General features: G+C 47.4%; 1 protein-coding gene across 10 annotated transcripts in view; it reads left to right on the forward strand.

Moving 5' to 3' along the window:
- Positions 1-25,498, forward strand: part of LOC147117523 (RNA-binding motif, single-stranded-interacting protein 3) — a 2,125,417-nt gene that overhangs the window by 1,915,780 nt on the left and 184,139 nt on the right. For all 10 annotated transcript variants that reach the window (XR_015078466.1, XM_085988580.1, XM_085988577.1 and 7 more), the window contains 2 exons: positions 23,789-23,835; positions 25,032-25,128. Coding sequence is in view for 9 of the 10 variants with exons in the window: in XM_085988580.1 (XP_085844706.1) it covers positions 23,789-23,835; positions 25,032-25,128 (144 nt within the window). In the remaining variant the exon portion in view is untranslated. The remainder of the gene's footprint in view (positions 1-23,788; positions 23,836-25,031; positions 25,129-25,498) is intronic.

Raw genomic sequence — 25,498 nt, forward strand, 5'->3', positions numbered from 1 at the left:
CTCCCTAGCGCCTCAGGCCCGGCCGGACTCACCTCGGTACCAGAACGGAGTCAGTCCAACAACGGGAGGCCGGGTGCCCAGCGCTCCGAAGCGAGCCCAGGGTTCCTGACGGTTAACGCGGCGGGCCTTTGGACCCGGTTGGCCGGGCGGCAGACGAACGCCTTTCACTGCGGACTCCCGTGTCCGATTGCGGTCGGGGACGGCTCGTTGGAAAGCCCCAGTTTTGCCGGTCCCACACTCACGGCAGGAGAGAGAGAGAGAGGGAAGAGGAGAGAGAGAAATTTTTTGAGCTTCAGGCCCGGCCAGTCTGTAATGGCCGCCACTCACCTGAATAGGCAGTTTGAAGGATTAGGCCCCGCTCACAAACGCCATGAAACGCCCCCCGTGACACAGCACGCGGATTGGTCAACCATCACATCACTCAACGCTAATGAGTGGTAGGATTGGTCAACACCTGAATAACGGCAGTTTGAAGGATTAGGCCCCGCCCACAAACACCATGAAATGCCCCCCCCCGTGATGCAGCGCGCGGATTGGTCAACCTTCATGTCACTCAATGCTAATGAGCGGATTTCCCCTGTATGATTGGCCAACCGCTAATGAGCGGAACTTTGAATGTTTTTTGTCTACTGTCCCGAACAATTTTTGTCTGACCAAAAAGTAAATATGCCTAGGACACCCTCCTAATCATAACCTTTCTTTTGATATAACATATCTGTAGGTACGCTCTATAACTTTTGAGTGATGCCCGGACAGACAGACAGACACCACTATTTTTATATATATAGACTAGCTGGAGTGCCCGGCGGTGCCGAGGCTCTTTTGAGGGCATGTTGTTGTTGGAAGAGAGAGAGAGAGCGACTAGGGGGAAGCGAGAGAGAGAGCGACTGGGAGGGAAGAGAGAGAGAGAGCGACTGGGGGGGAAGAGAGAGAGCGACTGGGGGGGAAGAGAGAGAGCGACTGGGGGGGAAGATAGAGAGCGACTGGGGGGGGGAGAGAGAGAGCAACTGGGAGGGGAAGAGAGAGAGCGACGGGGGGGGAAGAGAGAGCGACTGGGGGGGAAGAGAGAGCGACTGGGGGGGGAAGAGAGAGAGCGACTGGGGGGGAAGAGAGAGAGCGACTGGGGGGGAAGAGAGAGAGCGACTGGGGGGGAAGAGAGAGAGCGACTGGGAAGGGGGGTAGGAGGGGGGGAAGGGGGGAGGGGGGAAGGGGAGGGGGGAGAGAGAGCGCGACTGGGGGGAGGGGAGGGGGAGGGGGGAGGAAGGGGAGGGGGTAGGAAGGGGAGGGGGGAGGAGGGAAGGGGAGGGGGGAGGGGGGGAGGGGGAGGGGGAGGGGAGGGGGGGAGTGGGAGAGGAGGGGAGGGGGAGAGGTGGAGGAGGTGGGGGAAGGAGGGGGGAGCCAGCAGACCCTCTCCCCACTGCAGGCGGTGGCTCTGCTGAGCTCCGTGCCGCCCCACGCACTGACATGCCGAGCGCAGCGCCCCGGTGAACCCGAGCCCCGCCCTCCCGAGACTGGGCCTGAGACGGCCGATTGCGGCTGGCTGGGCCCGGTTGCCTTGGTAACCCTCCTCCCCTCTCCGCCTCCCGATCTCCGGGCCTGGGCCTGAGACGGCCGATTGCGGCTGGCCGGGCCCGGTTGCCTTGGTAACCCTCCTCCCCTCTCCGCCTCCCGATCTCCGGGCCTGGGCCTGAGCAGCCGATTGCGGCTGGCGAGCCCAGTTGCCGGGGTAACCCTCTCCGCTCCCCCTCCCCTCCCGAGCCCCGCCCCCCCCCCGAATGAAGCGCGAGGAGGTTGCAGTGAGCCCAGCCAGCCTTTACCAAGATGGCTGGCCGCTGGTTCGGAATCAGGCCCAGCTGGGGGGGCGGTGGTGGGGGGTGAGGGGTGGGAGGAGCTTGCCACAAAACAATTGCCTAGGGTCCAGCATGGCTGGCAACAGACGCCCAGGCTTTGAGGCCTACCTGCAAAAACAGGGAAAGGTAGAAAAATTAATGAGATTAGATAAAAGATTTAGAAAGTAATTAACTTTTTTTTAAAACAATATGTGTTTTAAAAGCAACTTTTTTTTTAAAGACGCAGAAAGCGGGAAAAAGAAATGAAAAGTTTGGAATCAAGATGGCGGCGACTCACCTCGGTTCAGAACGATAAGGCCCGCCCACACACGCACCGATTGGTCGACCGTCAGGTCACCGAAGCGTAGGATTGGTCAATCGTCCCGTCACTCGACTCTAGGAGGGCTCGCCCGCAAGCGCCAGGAACCCACCCCCGCCACGCAGCGATGATACTAAGATGGGAGGGAAAGTAGTGAGTGAGGAGGACATAAAAAGCCTGCAAGGGGACATCGACAGGCTAAGTAAGTGGGCAGAGATTTGGCAGATGGAATACAATACTGGAAAGTGTGAGGTTATGCACTTTGGCAGGAAAAATCGTAGAGCAAGTTATTATCTTAATGGCAAGAAACTGGAAAGTACTGAAGTACAAAGGGATCTGGGGGTCCTGGTGCACGAAACTCAAAAGGTTAGTATGCAGGTGCAGCAAGTGATTAAGAAGGCCAATGGAATGTTGGCTTTCATTGCTAGGGGGATAGAATATAAAAATAGGGAGGTAGTACAAGGTATTGGTGAGGCCGCACCTGGAATACTGCGTACAGTTTTGGTGTCCATACTTAAGAAAGGACATACTTGCTCTCGAGTCAGTACAAAGAAGGTTCACTCGGTTAATCCCGGGGATGAGGGGATGGACATATGAGGAGAGGTTGAGTAGATTGGGACTCTACTCATTGGAGTTCAGAAGAACGAGAGGCGATCTTATTGAAACATATAAGATTGTGAAGGGGTTGGATCGGGTGGATGCGGGGAAGATGTTCCCGATGATGGGTGAAACTAGAACTAGGGGGCATAGTCTTAGAATAAGGGGCTGTTCTTTCAAAACTGAGATGAGGAGGAACTACTTCACTCAGAGGGTGGTAGGTCCATGGAATATGCTGCCCCAAAAAGCTGTAGAAGCTACATCATTACATAAATTTAAAACAGAAATAGACAGTTTCCTAGAAGTAAAGGGAATTAAGGGTTACGGGGAGCGGGCAGGAATTTGGACATGAGTCTAGGTTCGAATCGGTCATGGCCCTGTGGGTAGCGGAGCGGGCCCAGGGGCCGTGTAGCCTGATCCTGCTCCTATTTCGTGTGTCTAATTCTGTTAGATTCAGGAGATGGTTCTGCGATAGTGGATTGGCGGTTAGGATCAGATCAGCCATGATCTTATTGAATGGCGGAGCAGGCTCGAGAGGCCGATTGGCCTACTCCTGCTCCTATTCCTTATGTTCTTATGATCGCTCGACCGTACGATTGGTCGACCTCGACGTCACTCGATGCTAATGAGCAGATAATGAGCGGAATGTTGAATGTTTTTTGGATACCGCGGGCGCAATTTTTGTCTGGCCGAAACGTAAATACACTTATGACGGTTCTGGAATCGTAAGCTTTCATTCGATGTAACACACGTGTAGGTACGCTCTATAACTTTCGAGTTTATACAATACAGACAGACAGACGGAATGACAGACAGATCGACCGCTTTATATATATAGATACTTTTGCGATATTGATGCATGCAGTGAGGTAAAGGAGGTTGGCATTCAAGGGCACCCAACCCAGAGAAGCATCATCTGAAATGCTTTGCAGGAGATAGCTGACAGGGTGATTGCTCTCTGCAACACCCAGAGGCTGCAAATGTGGCAGAATATTGAAGACCTTAAGAAAAGTGCCAGCAATGCAGCCCAGCAGATTCCTATATCAAGTATCTGTCCCAAGTGCACATAACACGAAGCGCGTGCTCAGAACCTGTTTACTCTTGTACTGCATACCCATGAAAACTTTCACGGAATTTTATAGCCCTTTGAATTCTCAATATGCATGACCATTCAGCAGCATGGCATTCATCCAGGAATCTTAAATTCACACAGCAAATCCTTTCAGAAAGCCTAGTTTCATGAATCATGTTCAATTACAGAATAGACTGCAGATCGGGCACATGCCTGTTGCTGTACATGCTCCTTATACTTACATCTCGAGCCAAGTTCGCTGCTTGCAAGACAAGATAGCATATAATACGTGGAACAGAATTGAACTGATTGGGAGGGGGGCTCAGAAATTACAAACTCTTCATTCCCTTTGTGACGTTCACCCTGGACATCTTTGCCTATGAGCACATTGAGGGACCGGGGAATATGAAGCCAGAGCTGGTAACTTACTGCAGTAGTTACATCTTGTTCTCCTTCTATGACACAACCACGCAAATATCGCTCTCACAGTATCTTGCAATGTGAACTCGGTTTCTGAGTATCGCTTGTAGCCAGCATTCCAACGTGTGTTCTTTTTCAGTCATTGTAGGTCCGGGAAGAGCAGTCTGCCAGTAGTGGAAGTGACCTCCCACAAACCACTACCCTGTGGAACCCACAACTATACTTGCAAGCACCAGCACAGCTACACAACCCTGTGGGATGCAGATAGTGCATCTGAGGAGTGACCATTGGGCAATTCACAGTGCACAGATGAGGAGGAACAAGTTGTGGCACCAGAGGAGGTGCAGTAGCCTGCTGCCTGGATGATCATGTGGATGCTATGAATGATCCCCATGTACTTTGTGAAATCCAGCAGTGTGGTGTAATTGGGCGGCTGTGTCAAACTCCTCTTGCTATTCACTGGGAAAGGGGAAGAAAGTGTGGGCCTGCCAAACAAGTCATCAGTCACTTGTTTGATACACCTGTGCAGCAAATTGGTTGACATTGCAAATAATGCCCACGCTGGCCGCGAAAGAGTCCAGTCTGGAAAAGCTGAGGAAGGAAGTGATCTTGACACTCCGTTAATAGTGCTGTCCCTTTGATGCACATCAGCTGCAGTGTCATTGTAGCAGATGGTACAACTCTGCAAATGTCTTCCTGCTGACCCAGATTCTGTGGAGGCAGTTCCCTTGGCCATTGCCAAGTAGTGTGCCTGGGTCTATAGAAACGCTTGTTGGCATAATGTCAGGTACAGACGGTCTGACTCATCTGTCATTTGATTTTCTTCATCCTCTTGCACAGAATCCTATAATGGTACACTTTGAAAGTAAACCACGTTTACAAAAAATGACAGGATATATTTAAGAGTTCCCTTCCCAGCAGGTGGCCTTTAATACCCACTTTAAATGGGTGGACTTAATTCCGGTTGGCAACTTGTCAGAAAAGATTGAAAGTTGAGAACTGTGCCCTAATGCCTTTTCCACATATAAGGAAGCACGTTCTGTGTCACAGTAAACTACACTGGTGGGAAACCAGGCACATGACTGCAGTGCACAATGTGTAGCCAGCGAGTTTGCGAAATAAGGATTTTCTCACTCGTTTACCGCTGGCAGAATTGTTTCTGTCAAGTGGAATTTTTACCCTTATATTTTGGTGAGGCTTTCTGAATCCACATAATATATGTAGATGTAAGTGGAAGCTATGCATGAAGGAAAAAAGAATAATTCTTTTGGAAATTGTGCAAGTCAAGACACCCTTGACATGCACATAGTATTTAGCAGGACTCTCAGTGCCGCATTTCACTGAACCTTTCTGAAACTATTATAATTACACTTAGGGGGTGAACAGCCACTATGAGCCCAACGCACAAGATCATAAAATAATTATGAATGAGGACGGCCATTTGGCCCATCTTAATTCACCCGTCCAGAGAGATCCTAACCTTCCCCCATCCAACTGTAGCAATCAGTTAAATGATTCCATGGTTTTTGCCTCCACTATTCTATCTGGAAGTATATTTCACACATTCACTCTTTCTGTGAAAAACTATTTCTTGATAATGTTAAAATTACCTTTTACTAGTTTGAACCCTTGTATCCTAGTTTTCTGCTCCAACAGTTTGAGGTAATATTCTGGGTTAACTTTTTCTATATCCTTTACAGTTTTATATACCTCTCTAGCGAGGCCTCCCAGACACCTCCTTTCTAGGCTGATAAGCCCAAGTTTCTCCAGTCTTTCCTTAATACATCAGCCCCCTGATACTGGGGATCAGCCTCATGACTCTTCTCTGCACTGCCTCCAGCACTTGAATGTCTCTCTTATTTCTTGAAGACCAGAACTGAATGCTGTATTCAAGATGTGGTCTGACCAGAGCACTGTAAAGATCGACCATGACTTCCTCTGACTTCTATTCTATTGTTTTGGCTGCAGTTCAACATTGTTTGGCTTTGTTGATTGCTGCCCTGCATTGGTTGGATATGTTTTGTATCGAATCTACTAAAACTCCTAGGACTCATTCAGCTTCATCCTGAGCAATCTCAACATTATTCATGAAGTACATATGTCATCTATTTTTCATTACTATGTATAACACTTAACACTTGTCTGTATTAAATTTTATCTGCCATTGTTCTACCCACTCACATTTCCAATTCACTTAAAAAAAATTCTCACTTAACAACTAGCAAATTATTACAGGTAAATAAATTATCGACATGGAGTATTAAAGACATATAGAGTAGAAATTGCTATCAGTGATTTTGTTGTCTGAGCACTTAATGCAATCGTATCAATTTTTTATCTCCTATTTTACTGGAAGCATTAAGCTGCTTAAAATAAACGAGTTAAACTCTCCTGTCCATATACTGTCCTGCAGCAGGTCCCGCTCATCCATCACCCCTGCCCTTGCTGACCTACATGGGCCCTAGTCCCACAATGCCACAGGTTTAAAACTCTCATCTCTGTTTTTAAATCCCGTCATGGCCTTGCCCTGTCCTATGTCAGTAACCTCCTCCAGCCCTACAACCACCCCCATCCCAAATTCTCTATTCCTTTGACTCTGGCTTCTTGTGGAGTTCCCTTTCCTTCCCCTCCCATTGGCAGCTGTGCCTCCAGCCGTCTAGGCCCTACACTCTGGGATTCCCTCCCTAAACCCTTCAGCTTTGCGCCTCCCTGCCCTCCTTTTTATCGCTCCTTAAAACCCACCTCTTTGAACTAGCTTTTGGTCACCCCTCCTAATATCTCCTTTCTCTTGCCAACCATCTATTTCTAATGATGTCTCTGTAAAGTGCCATGGGATGTTTTTCTACATTAAAGGCGCTATATAAATGGAAGTCGCTGTTGATATTAGTGTCTATGGTAAGTATCCATGACATAACACAACTAAGATTCAGTTGTCTTTTCCTATTTACAGATTTCTAAGCAATTACCTGCTGAGCTTTGGAAAGTCCTATTAAAGGATGCTATACAGAGAAATCGGGATAGGGAGGGGCATCTCTGCTAAAAGAGGAGTAGATGTTGCCCTAGAACCCTCACTGAGGCCTGCAGATGACTCAAGGGAGCTCTGAACACCTGCACCTTGGGCAATATGAAAAGTGCTTACTGGTTTTGCATCAATGTGATGAGTAGAGTGAATGGAGAGCCTATCTGCTCTGCCACCTGCACTAGGCCTAATTTACGTGTGGATATACCTAGGCTGCACACTTGTAATAATATTGACAATGGCCTACTTATGAAGGCCCACTCCCTCCACTTCAAGGCTTTTAAATGTTGAGCTGGAAAGGGAGGTGTGTTGATCTCTCTCTAAGATAATAGGTGTAGCCGTGATTTGTTATAAAGAGTATCAACCTTTTATTTGCGTATCTAAAATACCAAGTAAACTCACACTAGTTTCAGGAGCTGCACAGCCTGCTGCTTCTTAGATCAAACCCAGAGGAGAGAAAAAACAAAGGAATCACCTGACTCATGAGTCACCTGACAAATCCCATGGCTCAGATGCCACACACTTGCAACTAATGTGCGTCCCACGTCACATCATTTCCCTCAAAAAGAAAAGAATATACTATTTCAGAGTTCAAAAAACATACATTAAAGAACTCTGAAACTGAACCGGAAACAAAACATGCAATCAAAAGCAAGCACTATAAAAACAAGTAGTCCTTCAATCGAGATGGAGGCTGACACTGTCTTCCAGATCTGTGATCGGTGATTGGTGTTTGACTACCAGGCGTTTCGCCCATTGTAGTTGTTGTTTCCTTTTTTGGAGACTGTGGACATTTCAGAGGACTGCTGGGGACCTGCGTTTCAGAAAAGTCCTTAATCTCAGGCACGTGCTTACAGGTGGCTCATCAGCATAAATCAACTGACGCCGATTCTTGCAGTGTGATGAGTCGCCGACTTGCACAATGTAACTTCTCGGACCCAGCAGACGTGTGCATGTTCCTACACTCCAAGTACTCTGGCCAGGGAGTTTCATCTGAACTTTATCACCAGGGTGTAATTCTTGAAGTAGCTTAGCATTCCTGTCATAGTAATACTGCTGACGTTTTTCATGCCAGCAAGCGCACAAGTGTCTTCCTGAGTTGAATATCTAGGCTGTAGGAGTGTTCCCGGTATAGGAAGTAGTGTCTGGCACCTACGACCCATAAGTCTCTGTGCAGGGCTTGTTCCTACACCCTCACTTGACGTGTTGCACCAACCTAATAGAGCTAGAAACTCTGATTGACCGGACTCTTTGTACTTTGTGAAGAGTCATTTCACGGTCTTGACAGCATTCTCAGCTTTGGACTGTGGGTAATCAGGTGATGACATAACGTGTCTAAACCCCCATCTCTTGGCAAACACTGCAGATTCTGCTGATGCAAATTGTTCACCATTATCCATTACTATGATGTCTGGTATCCCAAATCTTGCAATCATCTCTTGGAATTCTCTCAGAACACTGCGAGTAGTACCAGAAGTAAGGCTGGCTACTTCGATAAAGTTTACTGAAATAGTCACACACAGCGAGCAGGGTACAGCCATGTAATTCACAAAGGTCAGCCCCAACCTACAACCAAGGCCTAGCCACAATCTCGTGCTGTAACAATGGTTCCTTACTTGGAGAACTCCTATGAGCCAAACAGATTTCACAATTTGCAGTATATTGTTTAAGCTCTGTTGACATCCTGGACCAATAGAGGCTGTCACAGACTCTATGGATACAACCTTCTGTGCTGATGTGTGTTGCATGAGCTACTGACATTAATTTCTTACGCAATACAGCTGGTACCACGAGTTGCCGTCCCTTGAATATCAAATCCCCATGACAGTTAGTTCATCTCGAAAGTCAGAGTAAGGGTGGAGGCATTCAGCCTTGCTGAATAATAACCCGCAGTTGCTTCTTTTTTTAAAATTTGTTCATGGGATGTGGGCGTCACGGGCAAGGCCGGCATTTATTGCCCATCCCTAATTGCCCTCGAGAAGCTGCTGGTGAGCCACCTTCTTGGACCGTAGAGGGCAGTTAAGAGTCAACCACATTGCTGTGGGTCTGGAGTCAGATATAGGCCAGACCAGATAAGGACGGCAGATTTCCTTCCCTAAAGGACATTGGTGAACCAGATGGATTTTTACGACAATCCGGTAGTTTCATGGTCACCATTACTAATACTAGCTTTTTATTCCAGATTTATTTAATTAACTGAATTTAAATTCCCCAGCTGCTGTGGTGGGATTTGAACTCACGTCTCTGAATCATTAGTCCAGGCCTCTGCATTACTAGTCCAGTTCTAGACTCCCCAGCCAGGGGGAACATCCTCCCTGCATCTACCCTGTCAAGCCCTGTAAGAATTTTATATGTTTCAATGAGACCACCTCTCATTCTTCTAAACTCCAGAGAATATAGGCCTAGTCTACTCAATCTCTCCTCATAGGACAATCCCCCCATCCCAGGAACCAGTCTGGTGAACCTTCATTGCAAGCCATGTATTGCAAGTATATCCTTCCTTAGGTAAGGAGACCAAAACTGTACTCAGTTCTCCAGGTGTGGTCTCACCAGGGCCCTATATAATTGCAGTAAGACGTCTTTACTCTTATACTCAAATCCTCTTGTAATAAAGGCCAACATACCATTTGCTTTCCTAATTGCTTGCTGTACCTGCATGTTAACTTTCAGTGATTTGTGTACAAGGACACCCAGGTCCCTCTGAACACCAACCTTTCCCCATCTCTCACCATTTAAAAAATACTCTGCTTTTCTATTTTTCTGACCAAAGTGGGTAACTTCACATTTATCTACATTATATTCCATTTGCCATGTTCTTGTCCACTCACTTAGCCTGTCTATATCCCCTTGAAGCCTCCTTGCATCCTCCTCACAACTTACATTCCCACCCAGCTTTGCAGTTGGAAAACTTCTGCCACTGAGCTGATCCCAAATGAGATACACTTCCAGTGGTATTGTCTAAAAGGTATGTGAAATGTTGTAAGATGTGACAGCTGTTCATCGAGACTTGTGCAAAAACCCATTTTGGATGTAGAGAATCATGAAGACTTTAACACCATTTAGGTGTGTAGCCACATCTTCAATCGTTGGTAGAGGATAATGTTCTCGCTTGATATACTTGCTTTAGTCTTTAGGATCTAAGCAAATGCGTAGTGTACCATTCTTCTTAAGTACGACTATCATCGAACTGACCCATGAGGTCAGCATTGTTATAGGAGAGATGGGGGGAGAAATTCAGTTGGTTGCGCCACCCGTTAGCGCCTTAAGAGGGCGATAAGTGGGGCGCAAGCCAGCTAGCGCCCGGGCGCAGCGATACCTGCGCCTCTCGCGAAATTGAGCGGACATTTAGCGGCGGCGCTAAACCATACCACCCGCTCTCCTGCACACGCAGATCTTGACGTCATTCCAGAGTGCAACGCCCTTGGGGTGCCCCGGACCGGAAATTCAGTGGCGCCCCCCTCCTTTCCGCCTGTCGCTACCAACGACAGGTTGACTGGAACGCTTCCCAGTCGCTGTGGGGCTGGGGGGGGGGCGCGATTTAAAGGGGGCTCTTCCTGTCTTCTGTGTGGCAGCCATTTTTGGACCACTCGTTCTGAGAGAGAGAGAGATTTGCAGAGATACAAAGGGAGAAAGAGAGACTTCTGCATTGAGTCAACGCTGTCTGAGGTAGTTTTGGCTTCTGACCATAACTTTGTAGTTGCTTTGCTTTTTCACCGGCATAACTTTGATTGCCCACATATTATGGGGGCTGCAATGGATGGGAACGTCGTGCTTCGCCATCACATTCAGAGGGCACAGAGACGCAGAGAGAGAGTGGCAATCATGGCCAGACGGAGGAGGGCCAACAGGCGTCGGTACAGGAGACCTTACCATCCCAGGGTTTTTCGACAACAGTTCTCATACATCAATATGTCTGAGGAGCAGTGTTTACGAAGGCTGCGATTCAGCAAGGAGGTGGTCACTGAGCTCTGCCACCTCCTCCAGCCAGATCTGCAACCTCAACTGAGGAGCAGGACGTCTCTGTCGGTGGCAGTGAAGGTAACAGTGGCTCTCAACTTTTATGCCACCGGCTCCTTTCAATCTGCTACTGGGGACATTGCCAATATCTCCCAGTTCGCGGTGCATTGCTGCATCCGTCAAGTCACAAATGCCCTCTTTAAAAGGAGACGAGAGTACATCTCTTTCCCCATGACCCCGGACAAGCAGCAAGAGCATGCAGCGGGCTTTGCAAGAATAGCGGGCTTCCCCATGGTGCAGGGCGCCATTGACTGCACCCATGTGGCTTTGCGGGCGCCGCAAGAGAATGCCGAGGATTTCCACAACCGAAAGGGCTTCCATTCCTTGAACGTCCAGTTGGTCTGTGACCACAGACAGCTGATACTCGCTGTCAATGCCCACTTTCCAGGCAGCAGCCACGATGCCTTCATCCTGCACCAGACTTCTGTGGCAGACCTTTTCGAGGCCCCGCTTCACCCAGGAGGCTGGCTTTTCGGGGACAAGGGCTATCCTCTGTGCACCTGGCTGATGACCCCGCTCCGTTCGCCCAGTACCCCTGCAGAAGAACGATACAACGAGAGCCATCAAGCTACCAGGAACATCGTTGGGCACACAATCGGCGTGCTCAAGCAACAGTTCCGCTGTCTGGACCACTCTGGAGGAGCCCTGCAGTACTCACCTGAGCGAGTCTCCCACTTCGTTGTTGTGTGCTGCATGCTGCATAACCTGGCAATCCTCAGGACCCAGCCAATGCCACCGGGCCTTGGAGCACCGGCAGAGGAGGAGGAAGAGGAGGAGGAGGAGCAGCAGCAGCAAGACGGGAGGGAGGCACAAAGTGCAAGGGCCGTCCGTCAAAGGCTTACAGCAAGTCGCTTCTAGGCCCCCTCTGAGGGAATGGCTTCTGCCATTCAAAGAACCTGAATGGAACCATGCCGCAACCCCTAAGCTGGTCAAGGCAACAATGAGTGCAAAGAACAAACATGCACATTTTGAATAAAGACACTTCTTTATTTACAAAACTGTGTATCCTTCCCGCATGACAAAGTAATAGAAAGAAACACACAAAGAAACAGTCAATCACATAACTGGCTCTCACAACCTGGAGACAATGTCCAAAACAGTAACAAAAATATGACCACGATCCTCGGCCTTCAATAAAACAATGAACAACATTTTGCCACACCTTCTACTTTTTGCCCTTCGAGGTTGATCTGCTTCCCTTGCGAAATTGCCCTCTTCCCACCCTGCAGCTCTGCCGCACTGGGACCCCAGTGGCTGCATCATGGCTGGGGGAAGGCTGCTGAGTGTCAGAAACTGAGACTGCAGATGCCCTTGATGGACGGCCTGGACCAGCTCTGGGCCTGAAGGGCCTGGCTGCTAACTGCTCCAACTCTGCATGGGCGGCAGCAGTCTGTCCTACAGGTGGTGGCAACTGCAGTGGAGGAGTGACAGTGCTGGCAGCAGGAATGCTGTCATCCTGAGAGAGGACAGCAACTCCCCGCTCGACCGACACACTGGCACTCCCACGGGGCAGCACTTCAGCATGTGGAGCAATCTGCGGGAGCACAGGTTGCTGGCCTGCTGCGGCACAGGGAGAGCCCCGGGGAAACCTGCCCGATCCAGCGAGGGTGGCAGCAGTTAGTACTCGCGTGACCTCAATCTGCGTCTGCATGAGACCAGCCACTGACTGCATTGCAGTACTTAGCATTTGCGTGGCAGACACCTGTGCTGCACCGAAGTCCTGGACACTCCTTGCCATTGACTCAATGGATTCGGGCATCCTTGACACTGCAGCCATGAGCTCAGTGTGCCTTTGCTCCGTCTGGGTGCTCATTTCAGCGAGGAGCTGCACCTCTTCTGCGCTCACTGTAGCAGGACTCGAGGCCATACTCTCCCTCCGGGGAGAAGGCCCCCAAGCTTCCCTACCCCCCTCGCGTTGCTGCAGCCCGCTGGGTCCTGGAGCTTCACCCTCATCAGACCATTCCCCCCCGCTCCCCTCCAGGGAAGGCGTGTCCCCAGTATGGCCATGGGCTGCCTCGGCAGAGGGTTGCGCTGATGGTCCAGCTTCCTCTTCCTCCTCGCCTTCAGATTCACTCCCAGTGGCAGCTTGAGGGCCCGCCTCCTCTCCTGGTGAATCAGCATCTGAAAGCAGGGAGGTACAAGAGTGGCTTTAGCATGAGGACAGGGTGGCAGCAAGGGAGACATGAGTGCAGCAATGTACTGATTTGGATCGAGAGTTTCAAAGGATGCTGTTGTGAGGAACTAGTGGAAGGAGAGAGGTCAAAAAGGTGATGACCTTACCATTGCTGGCCAGAACGGGGTCGGGGCCAAGCATCCGGCTTGCATCAATCCGGTGGACTCGCTGCTCCAGATCGGTCAGGGCTTGAAGGTGAGGCTGGCCTCCCCCCGTCCGTTGCTGCTGTCTCCTATTATGCGCCAGCTTGCCCTGCAAGAAAATGGACGGGGTCTGAGTAAAGATGCAGCCATGATCTTGGCTGAAATGCCTCCCATGGTCGAATAGCCCTTACTGTGTGCAGCCATGATCTTGGCTGAAATGCCTCCCATGGTCGAATAGCCCTTACTGTATGCAACGTGCTGAATGTGCGTGTGAGTTTCCTGAAAGGGCCATAGGTGTTGGAGGAGTGCTGGGCATTGGGTCTTTCAAGACCCTTTGGCCATAAAGCGAGGTCGAGATGGAGGGATGAAGAGGTTTCTGAAAAAGGCACTCACCCTGACGACCCGAGTGAGGTCGTTGAACTTCTTCCTGCATTGCACAGGGGCCCTAGGCACCATGCTGCTGGAGGTCACTCTGTGAGCCACCTCCCTCCAAGCTTTTCGGTACTCGCTGGGCAGAGGCCTCCTGCCACTTTCCGGGTACAGGAGAGATCGCCTGCGCTCCACTGCGCCAACCAGAGCCTCCAAGGCCCCCTCGCTGAAACGCTGCGCTCGCTCCCTGGCCCTCTCCATGGTCCTTGGCTGCAGGATTTGGCAACAGGTCTGTCCAGGCCGAGATTCAGGGCTCCGATGCGTAGGGTGCGGCTGCAAATCAAGATCGACCCTCCCCTTTAAGAGCTGACCGGCGCCAGCGTGTCTGTGTGCAATCGCTAACTGACAGCACCTGCGCTGCGCCCGCCCTCTGAGTTAGCGCCTCACTCCTCCGGCTTAGCGCCTTAAGAGAGTTGTGCAGCGCCTGATTTAGCGCTGCAATCCGCTCCAGGGGCGAAACAGACCAATTTCGCAGTAGGTGGCGATAATTTGCGCCGGGCCGAGAATTGCGCCCCAAATGGGGCGATACCGAATTTCTCCCCCATGATGTCCTGTCTGACCAGACCTACCAGGGTTTCCTTCAACTTATCCCTTAAAGCCACTGGTACACAACACGGAACATGTTGGACCGGATCTACTGCCTTGCCGAGCCTGATTTGGTATTCTCTCTCAACTTGTTCTACCCCATCACTGAATACCAGAGGATGTTTCATTATTAAACACTCCTTGGTTAGTGGCTTGTAGACATTGATCGTGTGTACCGTTACTCCAGGAGATGGTGTTTTATTAATTTCATCATTATCATTGTACATAATGATGTCCATGCCCAGGCAGGCCTTCCTACCCAGCAGAGGTCATATAGTTGTGCTTTCAACTAGCTTACAGTCCAGCTTACACTTATAGTGACCACTTTGGATCAGAATTCGTACCTGTCCTCTAATGGGGAGACTTGTATTGCCATAAGCTACAATCACTGACTTCAATGGTTCCACCTTTGCTAGCTTAAAATCTCTTGTTGCTTTTTTGTAAAGGTGCAGCGGAATTACGTTACATTCTGCACCCATGTGTTTTTGAAATCTTAGGTAGTTGCCTGACTCCAGCTTAAGTGTAACACACTCAGAGTCATCCAAACCCATAGCACTAACCTCAGTGATACAAATACTTCTTTTGTCCTTGGTTCATCATCTATTGCTCTAGCTGTCTGTCTGTGTGCAGGCGACTCTTTTCCATGGCATTTCACTGCGAAATGGTTGCTTTTTCTGGACTTGTTGCACATCTTCCCATCTTCTGTTGCACATCTTCTGGACTTGTTGCACAGCTCTCTCATGGAACTTGTTGTGTATGTACCTTTAAGAGAATAACTGGTCTCAGACTGCAGTACCGGCAGTGACCACCCCTGTATAAAAGGCGCTAGTAAGCCTCTGTAGTTTCAGTTTCCCAATTGACTCCTTTCAGTAAAGACTTGTTTTGTTCAACTCCTGCTGTCCGTGTCTCAATCATACACGGACATAATACTGGCGACGAGCAGATACGAACTTACCTACAGTCTGCACCACCTCCTGGGATCCATTCCTGCAGCGAAGTGAGCAGAGGTCGAGGTCGAAAGCGGGGCCTGGTTCCTGTCTACGGTGCTTCAGCTAATCGGGCTGGTGGCAGGTAGTACACTGATCCTTCCTGGGCTGCGGCGGTCGCGAACTCGAGCGGGTGGCTTGCAATGGGGCCGAGCAGCGTTGTCGGGAAGAGGCGAGAGAGAGGGTGGAGCACACAGGACGCGGCCGGTGCTACGAAGCCGGGCTGCGTATAGACCCGAGAAGAGGGAGGCAAGAGTCCCACAGGGTTGTTCCACGACGGGAAAATAATAATAAAAAAAAAGAAATATTAAACGCGCAAGAAACCGCGAGGAGCTGCAGGTTGCAACGGAAACCGCGGAAAGCAGCGCTAGCAACAGCGGGGAAGAAGGCAAAGCGCGGGAGGCGCCATTTTGTTAAATCGGGGAAGAAGGCAAAGCGCGGGAGGTGCCATTTTAGATTTTCACGATGCCGAAGACTGGCTGTATCACTGCCTTTGATAATACAATAGAGGACTGGACCACATATGTGGAAAGAGTCGAGGTATATTGCGAGGCAAACGAAATAGCCGATGAGAAAAAGGCAACGGTATTGCTAAACTTAATGGGCGCTAGAACGTACGGCCTATTGCGGCACCTGATTACTCCAGCCAAACCGAAGGCGAAGAGTTTTAACGAAATTGTTGCTGTCCTACAGGAACACCTAAACCCTGCACCGCTGTTGATAGCAGAAAGATTTAAATTCCACAGGAGAACTCAGCATAAAGATGAGAGCAATGCTGAGTACCTTACGGAACTACGCAAGCTATCAAAGCACTGCCAGTTCGGAGCAGGACTGGCAGATACCCTACGGGACAAATTTGTCTGTGGACTCCTGAGTGAAGGAACACAGAAGAAGTTACTCTCAGAGAAAGAGCTGACGCTAGATAAGGCTTTCAGCGTGGCAGTATCATACGAAGCAGCAGCCAGGGGAGCTGCGGAAATTCAACAAAAGCCACAGGAATACGGCACCCACGAAATGACACGGGGATTTGCAAAATGTTATCGCTGCGGCAGAACTAACCATGACCAGAAGGACTGCTGGTCCAAGGACAAAATATGCAGGCAATGCGGAAAGATGGGACACATTGCACGAGTTTGCAGGTCTGGGAAGAAGACCAGCGACAACAAAAAGGCTACTAAGGAAACATACAAGAAAGTACAAAAGATGACGGGCAGTAGTTCCGAAGACCAGATGAGCGATAGTGAATCCGGGAACAGGAGACTAAGCTGTCTCAAACTTCACAATGTAATCGCAAAAGAGGATCACTGAACCATTTCGGTCACCCTCACGATAGCAGGGTCCCAAGTTAAAATGGAATTGGATACAGGATCAGCGCTAACCGCCATGAATCGACGAGACTACGAGCGGCTATTCTCACACATACCCTTGAGAGAGACATCCATCGTCTGGACGACGTATACGGGGAAAAAAGTATACCCCAGAGGAAAAGTAAGGGTGCCTGTCGAATACAACGGCAAGAAAATACAGAAATTGTATCTCTACATACTGCAAAATGGTGGACCACCGTTATTGGGACGTGAATGGATCAGGAAGATAAGCTTAGATTGGCACTCCATTCATGCAATGATGGTGGACGGTAAAAAAGATGAAGATGTCACTCCTGGACGATTGTCAACAATCTTAGCTAACGCCAAAGAGGTATTTCAACAAGCACTGGGTACTCTTAAAGGCGTAACCGCCTCGATAAAAATAGAAGAGAATGCAATTCCCAAGTTTTTCAAAGCAAGACCGGTACCATATGCAATTCGCCCAGCCGTCGAGGCAGAGCTGGAAAATCTGGAGAAGGCAAGCATGTTGCCTAAGGTCGACTGGAGCGAGTGGGCGACACCCATCGTTCCTGTCATGAAGAAAACGTTAAGCAATAAGTCTGAGGAGCCAAGGAAGGTTCGCATCTGTGGGGATTTCAAGGTGACGGTGAACCCAGTCCTTCACACAGTACAATATCCGCTTCCAAGGATAGAAGACATCTTCGCCTCACTGTCTGGAGGGAAGCGTTTTACAAAAATTGACCTAGCACAAGCATATTTGCAGATGGAGGTTGAAGAATCCTATAGGAAGTATCTCACGATAAACACTCACAAAGGTCTTTACCAGTATAATCGACTGGTATTCGGAGTAGCATCGGCTCCGGCGATATGGCAAAGAGCGATGGAACAAGTCCTGCTAGGCATTCCGGGGACTCAGTGTTACTTGGACGACATCCTTGTGACAGGTGAAGATGACAGTGAACACCTTAACAACCTAGAACAGGTGCTCACTAGACTACGGGAACATGGGCTACGAGCCAACCGCCCCAAGTGTGAGTTTTTTAAGAAACAGATATCGTATTGTGGCCACGTGATTGATGAAGAGGGGTTACATAAGTGCCCTGACAAAATTGAAGCGGTTGTTAAGGCCCCAGCGCCTGAAAATGTGTCGCAACTGAGGTCATTCCTCGGATTGGTGAATTACTACCATAAGTTTTTGCCGAATTTGTCGACAATTCTGCACCCACTGAACGCCTTGCTACGAACGGGAGTCACATGGAAATGGAGCAATGACTGTAAGTGGGCCTTTCAGAAGAGTAAGGACTTAATCACTTCAAGAGAAGTATTGGCTCACTACAACCCAGCACTGCCGATCAGACTGGCGTGTGATGCGTCTCCCTACGGCATTGGGGTGGTACTGTCACATAAATTCGTGGATGGTTTAGAGAGGCCGATAGCTTTTGCGTCACGCTCGTTAACTTCTGCCGAGCGTAACTACGCCCAAATTGACAGAGAGGCCCTCAGCCTAGTGTGGGGGGTGAAGAAGTTCAATCACTACCTGCACGGTCAAAAATTTACTCTACTAACCGATCATCAACCTCTTGTCTCCATTTTCAACCCTCAGAAGGGCGTACCGATAATGACAGCGCAACGGCTGCAGAGGTGGTCCCTTTTCCTAGGGGCACACCAATATGACATCGAGTACAAAGGAACTAAACAGCATGATGGATTGTCGCTCCTACCGTTGCCGACGGTGGAAGAAGAAGACCTTGCAGTGGATCCAATGGAGTTATTCCACTCGACCATAGTCGAATGTCTCCCTGTGACGAATGCAAACATAGAAAAGGAAACACGGAATGACCCAACAGTATCACGGGTCTATGATTTAACGGTGAAGGGATGGCCAGCACACGGCGAACCACTGCTGCCAGCATTCTCGCCGAGAAGAGAACAGCTGTCAGTGTGCAGAGGAACCTTGATGTGTGGATCCAGAGTAGTAATTCCACCTAAGTTGACGGATAGAGTGCTCAATGAGCTTCATGAGGGTCATCTGGGTGGGGTGAAAATGAAGAACTTAGCCAGAGCGTTTGTGTGGTGGCCGGGAATTGATAGAGAAATCGAAGAGATGACCAAGAGCTGTGCAGGATGCCAGATGGTCCAAAACGCCCCACCACAAGCTCCTCTGCATCCATGGGAGTGGCCCTCATCTCCATGGCAAAGGGTGCACATTGATTTTGCTGGTCCCTTCATGGACTCGATGTTTTTAATTGCGGTGGATGCACATTCAAAGTGGCCAGAGGATATAAAAATGTCCTCAACCACCACAGAAAAAACTATCACAGTTTTACGAACCATATTCGCCAGGAATGGGCTGCCTGAACAGATTTGCTCTGACAATGGACCACAGTTTGTGTCTGAAGAGTTCCGGAGGTTCTTAAAGAACAATGGTGTTAAGCATTACACATCTGCCCCATATCATCCAGCCACTAATGGATTGGCCGAGAGGTTTGTTCAAACATTCAAGAAGGCTATCAAGGCAATGTGTAATGAAGATATACCCCTACAACACAAGGTGGACAACTTCTTGTTTGCCTACCGGAATGCGACACATGCGGTTACCAACCAAACTCCAGCCATGATGTTCTTCAATCGAAGACTACGATGCCGCTTGGACTTGGTTAAGCCAAACGTCCGAAGAGATGTGGAGAACAGGCAGTTTCAGAATATGAATGAAAGGCCGACCAGGTGTTTTAAGATAGGTCAACCAGTTTTGGCCCGGGACTACCGCACTGAGAAATGGCAGCCAGGAACGATTTGTACACGGCAAGGACCTCTCATGTATACCGTGGACGTTGGAGAGAGCATTGTAAGACGCCATGCTGACCAGATTCTAGAGTCACTGGAAAACGTCAACTCCACACCACGATCTGATACACGTGGCAATGAAATCGACGTACCAATTGCAGCTACCGCAGAATCGGTGATATTGGAAGCAGCTGAACCAAACAACGACATTGATCCCGACTCAACCTTGCCAGAAGAACCTGATACCCCAAAGAGGCGTTATCCAGACAGAATCAGGAAGCCTCCTCAAAGACTGAACTTATAATTGCTTAAACTTAACCAATGTATCTAATTGTGATTGTAATTAGTTATCATTTAGTTGTTAAATTAATGTTATGTACTGTTTATCTAAAAGGGGAGGACTTGTTGTGTATGTACCTTTAAGAGAATAACTGGTCTCAGACTGCAGTACCGGCAGTGACCACCCCTGTATAAAAGGCGCTAGTAAGCCTCTGTAGTTTCAGCTTCCCAATTGACTCCTTTCAGTAAAGACTCGTTTTGTTCAACTCCTGCTGTCCGTGTCTCAATCATACACGGACATAATAGAACTTCTGTTTCTTCATGCAGTTCCAGCACTCACGAGCCTTTGGAGATTCTTTAGCATTGCCTCTATCGTGCCTTGGGGCTTCCTTTGCTATTCAACACACGAGTCGGTCTCTGAGTATCTCTTCCAGCGGCATATGGTTGTACTCGCACCCTTTGGTGAGTTTTCACAGCGCTGTACAATACTGGTCATACGTTTCACCAGCAGCCTGCATTCTCCTGTTGAATTTATATCTCTCTAAAGGAACATTCTTACCTGGTTGGCAGTATTGAGAAAGTTTCCCCAGCAGTGGCTCTATCTTGTCTCTGTCTCCATCCTCGGCCCAGTCCGCCCACATGGAGTAGATTTCATGCGCTTCTTCCCCATTACTGTGAGAAGCATCGACACCTGCACCAATTCTGGACTCTGGTCGAGCATCATCACCAGGGCATACCGCTTCCAGACTCGCTCGAATCTTTTCCACTTTTCTGCAGCATTCGTGTTGTGGATATCGAGAGCCCGAAGCGGTGGTAGAGCACCAGCCGATGCCATTGTACACACGCTTCAGTTTTCGCGTAATCCGAAAAAATAGAGAAAGTCGCTTCAAACAATCACTACCACTGCTGTCAATGTGTCTTGATGTCTCTTGAAGATAGTAGGCATAGCCGTGATTTGTTGTCTAAAATAACAAGTAAACTCACAGTCGTTTCAGGAGCTGCACAGCCTGCTGCTTCCCAGATCAAACCCAGAGAAGAGAGAAAACAAAGGAATCACCTGATGAGTCACCTGACGAATCCCATGACTTACAACCATTGTGCGTTCCGTGTCACAGGAGGTGTCAAATCATCTGACTTGTGCATATGTCCTTTCATCTCCTCTACTAGTGGGGTCCTTCCCACATGTTTAAGGAAAGCCCTATGGAAGATTCAATATCAGATCTTCCCACCACTCAGCAGCACAGTGTGGATTCCTTTATTCCTGGATGGCAATTGTATAGTGGATTTGGATGATTCTTCCTCCCCACAGGGTTCCTCCCACGTCTCACTTCTGACCCGTAAAATAGTTATGGCCCTGTTGATAGATGACAAGGATATTATTGTAGTATATAATGGAAGTGCACCAATACAGTACTGAGGGAGTGTTGCTACAGGCACAATGCACGCAAGCAGGTTAAATGCCGATGTGGAATATTTATGAGGCACTTTCTGCACAATAATACTTGAGACTATAAAGTGCTAAGAATTTTTTGAGGCTCCGCTCCCACCGTGGAGCCTCACTTAACCAGAATTCAGATCGAATAATTGGTCAGTTCACCTGATTCACTGAACTCTCGGTTTCCCAATTTTAATGACTGGAAAATCCAGAGTTTTGTGAGTTAGACATGCTGACCTCTGTGCCGGATTCTTTCGTCCACTCTTCTGTCGAGTGAAGCTCTGTGCTGGGCGCTTCACCTCACAAAATCAATCCTACCGAGTAAGGCAAACACTATGAACAGTCTTCCAGATCATTTTACTGTACTAGGGATTACTTAACAGGGAAACAGCAGGTGCCCTAGAATTACCGGACTGCTGGGATCTGGGGATTAACTAAGACAGTTTCACTTGAATTTGGCCGGAGAAAACAATTTATTTTCCCCTGGTGAGATTGAGCTTTCTTAATGTGCTATGGGCCTTTGTACACTGAAGTCAACCTTCTTTATGCCATTCTATTGACATTGTTGAGATGTTTCTGGTAGTCCTGTGGTATTTGATGAGATTTAATTGAACAATTTCACAATTGTGGACCATGTGTAAGTTCAGCTCATTGGTGTAGAAACACGAACTGCATACTGAAGGAAACAGCATTATATTGTCTCAATTAGCTCCACTGAAATAAGCAGCTTCTGTGAAATGAAGCTGCTCTGCCTCCTCCTGGACTCCTGGATTTGCACCTTTGCCTCCACATCTGATATCATTAGCAAATGCAAAGTGCCTAACGGCACCAGTAAATTTGAATAATGACATGTAATTTCTGTTTGGGTGTCTTTAATTATCAGTAATGGCAAATCATGCTGCTACATTTAAGGAATTTCAGCATTCCCACTTGGGTGGCAGAAGAGGCATTACTGCAGGAAACTCAGAATATAATCCACTAAATACCTAATGACTAGAAATCCAGCTAACTGCCAGTTTCAATTATCAGATGATTATATCTATAATATGAGCCTTGTGAAGAACTTTGTGACATGCCTGTACTTGCACTGCTATCATTGGTATTCCTGCTCGCATTGGAATAGAAAGCTGTTCCCAGCAACCATCCATCGCCTCCCAGCCAGTGTAAGAGAGCTATCAGTAGGGTCGATATAGGGTGAGTGGAGTTATTCACTGCAATGGCTTACTAGCATTGTGATGTGTAGAAATGGAATCCTGTAAAAGTTGGCCTTAGTTTTGCAAATTTGTTGAAAATATGTCATCTCCTTAGGTAACATAAACTGGCTCAAATTATAGCGGAATACTTGTTTTTGTGCTAGGCCTACTTTTAGCATAATTATCACATTCTCATTTTTCACAGTGCTAATGCGTTATCACACAATAACTAAGGGATCAAGTCAATTATTAAGGGGCAAGGCTAAGCTAATTTCATTTTCCAAGGTATTTTTGCATGGTAAATACATGTTATGTATGATATATTTTGATGTAAGGTTTACAAACTCATTTGAGACATCAGACAGGAACATGGGCTGGAATTAGGACTGTTTACATAACCGAGCTGATTCTGTGACTCGAATCCAGCAAAGCTCCATGCAGGCAGAAGAGCCTCGCAAAATTATCCCTGGCCTGTTGGGGACTTTAGAAGTTATAAGAAAACAATCATTCTTCCCAAAATATTACAGTTCATAAACTTTTTGTTTATTCATTCTCAGGATATGGGCATCGCTGGTAAAACCAGTATTTATTACCCATCACTATTTGTCTTGAACTGCTGCAGTTTGTGTGGTGAAAGTGCTCCCACAGTGCTGTTAGGTATCGAGTTCAGGATTTTGACCCAGTGACGATGAAGGACGCCACTATAAGTTGGGATGGTGTGTGACTCGGAGGGGAACTTGGATAAATCACTTGTGTACATATTTTGAGCTGTTTATTTTAGTGAAACAAATTGATACTTTGAATTGTGCATCATCTGAGGAGGTGTTCTTTCCTCTGACTGCAACATTTTGCTTACGGAGTGCATAATGTGGGCAATGGGCATGACAAATGAATTTTATACGCTCATGGCTGAAAACAAATATTTGCCAAATACATTTTCATTAAGATAGTTTCCCTTTAAAGAACTTTTGTTTTAAATCTCAATATAAACAAGTTCCAGGCAGCTCCCAGTAAAGGAGCTTTGATACATTTTTGAACTAATGACCATTTCTATGTTCTTACAAAACCTGATGTTGAATTTAGAAGGTATGAGATAAGTAACAACAATGGTTTAGATGGTGTTAACATGCAGTTCTTTAAGAATTCATTATTTAAAAATTGTTACAATTCCTTTTTTTAGACTGGAATGGCTTTAACCTATGATCCCACTGCTGCTATGCAGAATGGGTGAGTACTTCCTGAGATGTGTGCTTGCTTCTCATAAATTATTGGTATGTTAGAAGGACCTCAGGTTCTCACCTCCTCCTGTAAATGCAGTTCCAAATATAACACAGAGCCACACACTGACATTAAAGCATTCACAATGTAGACTGCTGCTTCAACCAGCCAGAGTACAGTACTAACATTTACAAACTGCATGGTAATAATACAATTGCACCATTACTGCTGCCTCTTAATAAATCTAGGATTCCGTTCCCGGAACAAGCATTAAGCACATTTCCAGCAATCCTGGTCATTTTTATTCATTGTCTGATATGCACTTAACATCTCTCACTTATACAGAAATAAGCTATTTAATTTAGTATTTTGAAGAGAATTGGCGCAAAGCCATCCCGATACTAATAGATTTTGCACGTGCTTGCACGCAAAAAGATGACTCTATTCACTTAGTGGCTTCAGTTAGCAGTGTCTACAATTTTATATTTAAGTTTTAATTCGTATCTACTTTTGCTACAGTATAGTGCTTTCAAAATCATACATTATTTATCTTATAACGGTCTTGGAGGAAATGCCACAACATAGTTTAACTGCAGAACAGTAGTAATATATCCCACCTCTCTACTTGTGGTTGTTCACTGCTCCAGAATGCTGTTGTGTGATAACAAAATTATTACAATCAAATACTATACATAAAATGTATATTTATATAAAAATATATTTGCACATGCTTAACTGAACTGCTTTTGGAAGCAGTGGCAATAATGTGGAAAATCCATTTTAAGACCAGTATTCTTCTACTGTGGGTAATAGATAGGTAGCAGATTTTGGCGACGAAAGTCTGATGATTTATTGCTTACAGAAGCATTAAAAGTGCAACTGAACACACAACACAAGTATGTACATGGGAATATGTTCATGTACTTACATATATCAGAGAAAACAATGTATTCTCTAAGGCACATGTTGGCAAACAACCTGACAATTAAATGTTATGTCTGAAAGACACTTTTGAACATGAGAAGTAAGGATTGCCCAAACTTTGATCTGCGTAGTTTCACAATGAGCCATTGTAAATGTGTTCCTTATGGACCTGACTACTCAGAAACACAGCACCTCGTAGAAGTTGGAAAGGGAATGACGCCAGCTGCAGTTTTTGTCTGGAATATTTTTTCTGACACTAATATTGTGCTTACTTCCTACAGTTTTTATTCTTCACCATACAGTATTGCAACAAATCGTATGATTGCACAGACATCTATCACACCTTTCATTGCTGCTTCTCCTGTTTCAACATATCAGGTAGGGGAGAATTTTTCACTGCCCTTTATTTTTTCCCATTATTTTGTTAATCATTAGCCACACAAGGACTACTTCCAATTTTGTTTTTGCTTCTGGAAGGCCATCTGATGCATGCAGATTAGTCAAAAGCCTTGTAGATTTTTTTGACTACTTGGGGCTGTCTGAAAGAGAACCACAAGGAGAAGTTGGATATGTTGGAGCTGAGGTTCAAAACATTCTATTTTCAATAATCTTGTCGTCCCAACATCCATAGACTTCAGTTGAATCCCTTACAGCAGCTTCATTCCATTGTGAGAGATATTGCAAGTTATTGTTGATATAACTTACTCAGACCATTTTATAGCTTCCCTTTTCTGCTCCTGGATGCCTA

The sequence above is a fragment of the Somniosus microcephalus genome, chromosome 5 (genome assembly GCF_052327205.1).
Source record: "Somniosus microcephalus isolate GS21.2 chromosome 5, FLI_Smic_1.0, whole genome shotgun sequence".
NCBI classification, from domain to species: Eukaryota; Metazoa; Chordata; class Chondrichthyes; order Squaliformes; family Somniosidae; genus Somniosus; species Somniosus microcephalus.